Source organism: Gekko japonicus, unplaced genomic scaffold, assembly GCF_001447785.1.
Source record: "Gekko japonicus isolate JY-2015 unplaced genomic scaffold, Gekko_japonicus_V1.1 scaffold3202, whole genome shotgun sequence".
Taxonomy (NCBI): domain Eukaryota; kingdom Metazoa; phylum Chordata; class Lepidosauria; order Squamata; family Gekkonidae; genus Gekko; species Gekko japonicus.
Genome location: NW_015171598.1, coordinates 38,140 through 45,931, shown reverse-complemented (window position 1 = coordinate 45,931; position 7,792 = coordinate 38,140). Strand labels below are relative to the sequence as shown.

Below are 7,792 nucleotides of genomic sequence, written 5' to 3'. Positions count from 1 at the left end.
CCCCCCCCCCAACAGCTAGCAATCCAAAACAGCCTAGTGGTGGCACCTTTTAAGACCAAGTTTTATTCAGGTACAAGCTCTCCCTCCTCTGTGAGGGCCAATCTCCATGTCCCCCCCCCCCAATAGCTAGCAATCCAAAACAGTCCAGTGGAGCCTGAGCGGTGGGTGTTGCCTTCTGACACACTTCCGGTGATGCCAGGGGGTGTGGCATATGCAAATAAGTTATGCTAATGAGTTATGCGAATGAGCTCCTGCACCTCTTTTTCTACGAAATGACCCCTGTTAGTCTTAAAGGTGCTCCTGGCTCTTTTCTACTGCTACAGAGAGACTAACACGGCGACCCATCTTGATCTGTCTCCGTGGAAGGCACCACATTTAGCCATACAGAATGGAAATCCATCGCCCTCTGGGTTTGTTTTAGAATGAGGTGCCTCTGGCCACATCAACCAAGGCCGGCAGTACCTTTCTTCTGGGACGAGGGCCACATATCTAGCCGGAGATCTTCGTAATCTGTCCAGTCGAAGAGAGTCATGTCCAGGGTGGGCATCACGTCCCCCTCTTGCCTGGCACGGACCCGAGGCCGGGGGGATGTAGCTTGGAGAGTGGGCGGCTCCTCAGTTGATATATTTGACGTGGAGCCAAGGAGGGAGGTGGGAGCCGGTCCTGTAGGAGAACCTTCTGTCTGGAGTGCCTGAAATTGCTCCTCAAAGTTCTCAGGCTTTTTATACAGTGCGCTTGGCCCCGGATCAGGGCCTTTGCCTGCAAGACAGAAGAACAGACCTCTAGCTGGATCACACCCACAGTCCGTCTAGTCCAGCATCCTACTTCGTGCAGATGCACCCAGAAGACCACAAGTGAGGCACAAAGCCTCCCCCGGTAATGAATGTTCAGAGATACACTGCCCCTAAACAAGGAGGTTCCATTTAGCTATCCTGGTTAACAACAACAGTCGGAACGTCTCTTCCTTCCTCTACGAATTCATCTAATTCTCTTTTAAAGCCAGCTAAGTGAGCGACTGTCACCACATCCAGTGGCAGGGAGTCCCACAAGTTAACTATGTGCTGTTTGAAGAACTGCTTTCGTTTGGCTGTCCTGAATTTACAATCTGCCAACTTCCTTGGGTGCCCCCCAGTTCAAGCTATCTCTGGAGCTGAGATTTGGGTGACTCGGCCACTAGGCTTACCAACCTCCAGGTGGGGTCTGGAGGTCTCCCAGAATTGTAACAGATCTCCAGATGACAGAGGTCAGTTCCCCTGGAGAAGAGAGCTACTTTGGAAAGGGGATGCTATGACATTATACCTCACTAAGGTCTCTCCTCTCCCCAAACGTTTTCCTCCCCAGGCTCCAGAAATTCCCCAACTCAGAGTTGGCAATTCTGCCACAAACAGCTAAGCAAGTGTCAGACTCCTGGACGAAGCTACTCTCTCTTTGGCGGTGATTTGTTTATTGAGAAACAATCATGTTCCAGGCTAGATCAGTACCGTGTCAGAACCGAGGTTCTGGTGGGAGAATCCAAAGATGCAGACCAGGGGTGGCCAAACTCGCTTGACGTAAGAGCCACATAGAATAAGCATCAGATGTTTGAGAGCCACAAGACATGAACCCACATATTAAATTAAAGAGACAAATGCCTTCTCCGAGCCAAGCCAGTCTGCAGGTGTGGCGGGGCTTGGAGAACACATTTCACTTTAGATGAGGAGGGAGGGGAGAAAGAGAGAGAGAGAAAGGTGGAAAGAAAGAAAGTGGAAAGAAATCAAATAGATGGGGGAGGGGGGAAGAAAACAACGTTAACTTTAAATAATAATAATAATAATACCAATAATAATACCAATAATAATACCAATAATAACCCACACCTGCTGGCTTGGCTTGGAGAAGGGATTTAAAGAGACAAATGCCTTCTCCAAGCCGGCCAGCGGGGGGCTGCTTTGAGATCAAATTTAAATTTTAAGTTTCTTTCTCTCTCTGCTGCCCCCCACATCAAGCCTACCCAGGGAGGGGAACACTAGCTGGGGAGGGGAAGACCAATTGGGGAGGCAAATCTCCCTTTCGCTTCCCCAGCCGCCCTGCCGGGAGCCGCACAATATGTGTGAAAGAGCCACAGTTTGGCCACCCCTGGGATAGACAGTTCAAATAGCCCCTCCCCTTCTATGACATCCAATCACTCTTTGCAACCATCCCGCCTAGCTTTCACGCTCAATACCCCCCAACACACACACCTGTGAATATACGGTTCCTTTATCTATAATGGCAAGCTGGCACAGTTTGGCTTCAAGGTCGTCCCCGGACAAGGGAGGTATCTTGGGAAGAGTTGTGCTGCCTATGATAGAGCAGTTGGCACCCTCAGCCATTCACACACCCCCAGGAATTTCCCTCCCCCCTACAGTCACGGCAAACTAGAGACAGAGTTTGACAGCAAGCTGCAGGCCGCCTGTGCCGTTCCCCACCCCACACCACCCCGCACTGGTTCCCGGTACCTCGGTGCTGCCTCAGTCGGTCCCTGCGGCTGTGTCGTCGGAGCTCGCGGTTCTGCTTCTTCCCCCTTTCTGATCCGGGAGCGTGGTTCTCCTGCTGCTCAGGATACGGGAAGGCGAAGCCCAAGAAGATGTCCTTCTGCCGGAGGCCGGCCGGCTGGTCCATCGACCCAGATCTGCCCAGGTGCCGCAGGCCGGCCTCTCCGGAGACCCTGGCTCGGGCTGGCATCCCACGGTGGGCCCACTCCCGCCTCAGGAGGCTGTGTCTACGGTGGTGGGTCACGGCTCGCGGCTGGGAGGCCCACGGATCCTGGCTCTGGAAGCTGTTGCTGAGCCCCGGGGCCGGCTCGAGGGAGTCCGTGGGGCTGAGAGTCAGCAGGCAGAAGACAAAGATGGGGGCGGAAAAGGCAGGGGGAGGGGCCATCGTCCTGAAAACCGGACCTCACCTGCAAGAGAGGCATCCAAGTCGGTGAACAGCAGCAATTTCCACTTGCGAAATGCTAGTGTTGCCAATTATCGGCTGGGAGATTCCTGGAGATTTGGGGGTGGAGCCTGGAGAGGATGGAGTTTGGGAGGGAGGGAGGGGAGCTCAGCAGGGATGTGATGCCACTCTAGGACTTCCATTTCTCCTAGACTCTATGGCAGGGGTGTCGAACTCATTTGTTGTGAAGGCCAGATCTGACGTAAACGAGACCTTGTTGGGCCATGTGTGTCATAAAATGTAACGCCAGGTAACAGAGATATAAGCCTTTATAAAGGACACAAACACAAAGGGTTTTTTTTAAACTTAAAAACGTGCTTAAAATATTAGCACTCTTGCAATATTTTGTTTATTTAACAGTGTCTGATAACTGACACCTCCTGCTCTGAAGTATTGCATCAAAATGTCTGTGCTGTTGCAGTCTTGAGCATGCTGTTCAAGTGTGTATCTGTAAGCCGCAAACCTACGACGACGCAGCAGCAGCAGAACTGGAAGAAGAAGCAGAAGGCAGCCAGTTCCACTGCGGGCCTGATAGAAGCCCTACGGGGGCCTAATCCGGCCCCCGGGCTGCATATTTGACGCCCCTGCTCCATGGCATACAATAGAGTCCACCCTCCAAAGCAGCCATTTCCTCCTGGGGACCTGATCTCTGTAGTGTGGAGATTACTTGTTGTTCCGAGAGATCTCCAGCCCCACCTGGAGGTTGGCAACCCTAGGAAGCACCAGGATACTGGCGGTGTATTCTTGTTATTAACAATTTAATCATAGGGGTACGATGGGGGCAAACTACAGTAAAGTAAGTAAAACCGCAGTAAGCAAGAAACTGGCTAGTGGCAAATATGTAAAATTGCCGGCGACACGAGTCCAAGCCAATCTCTCTCTTTTTTAATTACATTTTTTTCCCTCTTAAGTGGGCCTCCAAACAGAAAAGAAATAGAAACTATAACGATAATGGTCTAGACATAGGCATCTTATAAAAGGTTTCCAAATATTTTTTAAAAATAAGTCCATATGCCATTGTTGTCCATACATTCAACTGCTGGTAAGGTTAGAACAACGTTGGCGTCCAGTGGCACCTTTAAGACCGACAAGGTTTTATTCAAGATGTGAGCTTTTGTGTGCATACACACTTCCTCAGACAGCTGGTAAGGTTGTAAGGGCCACAATCCACGGGGTTATGGCAGGTGGGCATTTTTCTCTCTCCAGTCTTTTAGCAACAGTAAAGGGCACAGACGGTCCATTTTTCGTTGCCCACCAGTTAGCCTCCAGGAGACAGGCAAATAGTTTAAACATACATCAGCATCCGAGCCAATCTTGGCAGGCCCCCATTGCCCTGAGAGCATGGAGAACACGAACACCCCCTCCCCTTCCATCCCATCCTTTAGTTTCAGCATCCAGAAGTCCTGCGCAAAGCCCACCGGAGTGAGAGAGGAGGCTGAGGTTTCATGTGCAAATGATGGTCATTAATCAACCTGCAACTCTCTGATCGGCTCCAGCTGCCCCGCCAGTGTGGAGCCCCACGCCAGCTGTTGTGGGCGTCATTGGTGCCAGGTCTGCCTGGCGTTCTGGGCCCTGTCTCCAATCTGCATCTCACAGCAGGTTGGCCTTTGATGAAAACCTTGCAATGAAGGAGGAATTGGAATTGGGGGGCTGGGGGTGGGACCGAACAAGGGGTGCTAATTCAGGACACCCAGCTAGTCCACGGCAGCATTTTCTAGACCCCCTGCTCCTCTATACCTTTGCTATTTATTTGTGGCCCATTTGGCAGCCTGAATTTTTTTAAAAAAGAACCAAACACATATTTCCAATGTATAAATTGCTTTCCTGCCTGGTCACCTGGATGTGCTCCTCATACGCCCTAGGCGATCAGGCAAGTTCTTCACAAGCCTGTTCTCTGGGGAATCTGAGAAAATCCACCTTGTGAAAACAGAAGCGGTCTCACTAGACATGGGGAACCCGGGAACTCGCCCACCCCAAATCTAGCATCTCCATGTCAACTGAGGAGTTAAAGCTGAAAGCCAACATCCAATGTTCCAAGACTTCTTCCTCTTTTAAAGCGACGCGCAGAAATAGAAAATAACACCACACAGTGGAAATCAAATTCTCAGCTGTTTCCAAGCACACCGAAACAGAGGGACGTTGTTGAACAAAGAAACAATTTGTCTCTCTTAAGAACCGGATTTCTCCCTGTTCCTCTACCAAAGCCCCTCCCTTGCAAGGATATATTCTTTTCTTTTTTTACTCTTACTGGCCAATTGTGTATCTTTTGTGTATGGTGGCTAGCGTTAAAGATCTAGGGTGGTGCAGTGGTTAGCCTATCTGAGGCCCCGGTCACATGGGCCAGATATCGCGGGGAGAAGGCGTGGCTGTTTGCCCCGGAATGAACTACCATGCGGCCGCCGGATCAAACGTCCAGCTGATGTCCTGTGGTTCGGGGGGAGGTGCCGATCATACGTCAATCCTGCGGCACGGCAAAGAAGCGGCGCGGCGGGTTTTTGTTTTTTAACCGTAGTGTGCGCATGCGCCGTTGGGTGCTTGTGCGCATCCCGTGGAGACTTGGAAAAAAAACTTTTCGCGACGGGACATGGGCAGGTGCTGGATGCCACGAGCTACCACTGGAAATGTGATCAGATGCCCGCCCTTGCCCCGCGGTTTCCGGAAACTAGTACCTCGGAGGTTCGCCACGGGAGCTCTACGCTTCCCAGATGTTGCGGTTTGATCGCGCCCGGAAAATCCGCCTATCTTTCGTCTCTGTAGTGTGGCTAATGCTCCGTGTGACCGCAGCCAGAGTAGGCCAAGGAAGACCTGTGTTCGAATCCTTTCTCTGCCATGACCTTCTTTGGGCCATTCACTAACATACCTCACAGGGCTGTTGTGAGGATACCACAGAGAATCTTAGATCTGAGTCCAGTCGCTTGCATAGGCGTAATCTTCGTGGGGGCGGCGGGGCGTGAGCCCCCGCCGAAATTTTCAGGAAGGTACTCAGCCTCCCCCGGGAGCCACCCTTGCTCCTAGCAAAGCAATGCCTCTGGTCGAGCCCCAGCCCCCCCCGGGAAATTGGAAAGTCTACACCCTTGGCTCCTTGGAGAACAGCAAGATTTTTGGGGTACAAACTCTTGAGCGTCAAACCTCGCTTGGTCATTGCTTTTCCTCTGGAACGTGTACGCCTGGAAACTCTTGCTGTCTCTGAGGCCCTACTAGACTCATCTCTGTCTCTTTCCACTCCAGAAAGCTACCCTCTACAACTGTCTTCCTGGAGAATCTTGTAAGCCACTTTGAGCTCTTTCAGACTATCTGATGGCCTTTTTATTCTGCCCCTTCTCCATGAGCCACGAGGTGAGCTTCTTGGCAGAGAGACGATTTGAATCTGGGTCTCTGAGAGCCTAGTCTGACACCTTACAACTGCACCATGCTGGACTCTTCCAGGACAGGTGGGCTGAACATGTGACAAAGAAGAAGAAGAGGAGAAGGAGGAGGAGGAGGAGATTGGATTTATACCCCGCCCTTTACTCGGAGTCTCAGAGCGGCTTACAGTCTCCTTTCCCTTCCCTACCCTGTGAGGTAGGCGGGGCTGAGAGAGCTCTTTCAAGGACTGCTAATGAGAGAACAGCTCTAAGAGGACTTGTGACTGACCCAAGGTCACCCCAGCAGCTGGATGTGGAGGCAGAGTGGGGAATCAAACCCGGTTCTCCCAGATTAGAGTCCGCACTCCTAACCACTACACAGCAGACTGTGTCATATTTTATCTATGCTTGGTTCCTTTTATGGCTTTTGCAAACCGCTTTAGGAGCCCAAAAGGAAGATGACAACTATTTTAACACGTGACTGCCATCTTTCCTTCCTTCCTTCCTCCCTCCCTCTCTTTCATTGTCTAAATATGATGCCCCAGTTTCAGAGTATCACATAAACCTCTGCTTTGTAAAACTGCAGAGCGACAACAGAGCAGAGCGAAAATCTTTGCAAAGCTGTTCCGTCTGGCGCGCCGTCAAGAACATTTCTGCGAGCCAAAGAAGCCAGTGGGAGGGGGCAGCGGCTCATGCGCCGCTTCCCATCCATTTCCATGCCTGTGCATGGGAGAGCTCTCTCCCTCTCCCCTCCTGCTGCTTGCCCTCTGAGAAATCTGGCCATCTTTCCCCTGGAAGTCCCCAGGCCTGGCATTGTGGCCCTGGGCAAACCTACGTGCACGTGTCAGAGGTGGCCAGCGACACAGCCGAGCTCCCCGTGCCAAGGAGGCTGGTCAATAGCAGCTCGGCGGGGGGGCACGGATGATGTATGAGGCTCTCGGAAGTGCATGGTGCCGGCCAAGCTGCCCACGCCAGCAGCCGTCCGGCGAGCGAGCGGGAAGCGGGAAGGCGGCATTGTGCTGGCAGACGAGGCTTCTCTACCCCCCTGGGCTAGGCTCCATCTGCTTTCCTGGATCCCAGAGGCAAACAGACATGCTTGGGCAGTTGTCTGTGGCCAGGGAGGAGGCCTTCTTTTCACAGACACCCCCCCACCCCACATTCACAAGTAAGCCCCCCCCACCTTGCAGCAGGCAAAGCAAACACCCCCTCGGGGTTCCTTTGACACTCCCCTTCTCCGGAGGGTCTCCTCTCCCACCACTTCCTGGGCTTTCACCAGAGTTGTAAAGCCACTTTTTAAATAAATAAATAAATAAAAATTGGACCCTGACCTGGTTTTGGTGCCAGCTTCTTTCGAGGACAAGCCCACCCCCAAATTCACAGGCCCCATTCTTCCCGGCTTGCCCCTTCCCCTTTCAACCTGCCCCTCATTCATCAGTGTGCCGCTAGCTACCCCCCCCCCCCCCCCCTTCCCCCCTGGGGCGCCGCCCGGGCGA

The 7,792-nt window shown here is 52.3% G+C and overlaps 1 protein-coding gene across 1 annotated transcript in view; it reads right to left on the bottom strand.

Moving 5' to 3' along the window:
• DRAXIN (dorsal inhibitory axon guidance protein) overlaps positions 1 to 2,898 on the bottom strand; it is a 9,794-nt gene extending 6,896 nt beyond the window's left edge. The window contains exons 1-2 of the mRNA XM_015419883.1: positions 2,478 to 2,898; positions 463 to 759 (exon numbers count right to left, since the gene is read on the bottom strand). Coding sequence (XP_015275369.1) covers positions 463 to 759; positions 2,478 to 2,898 — 718 coding nt within the window. The remainder of the gene's footprint in view (positions 1 to 462; positions 760 to 2,477) is intronic.
• Positions 2,899 to 7,792: the final 4,894 nt, after the last annotated feature.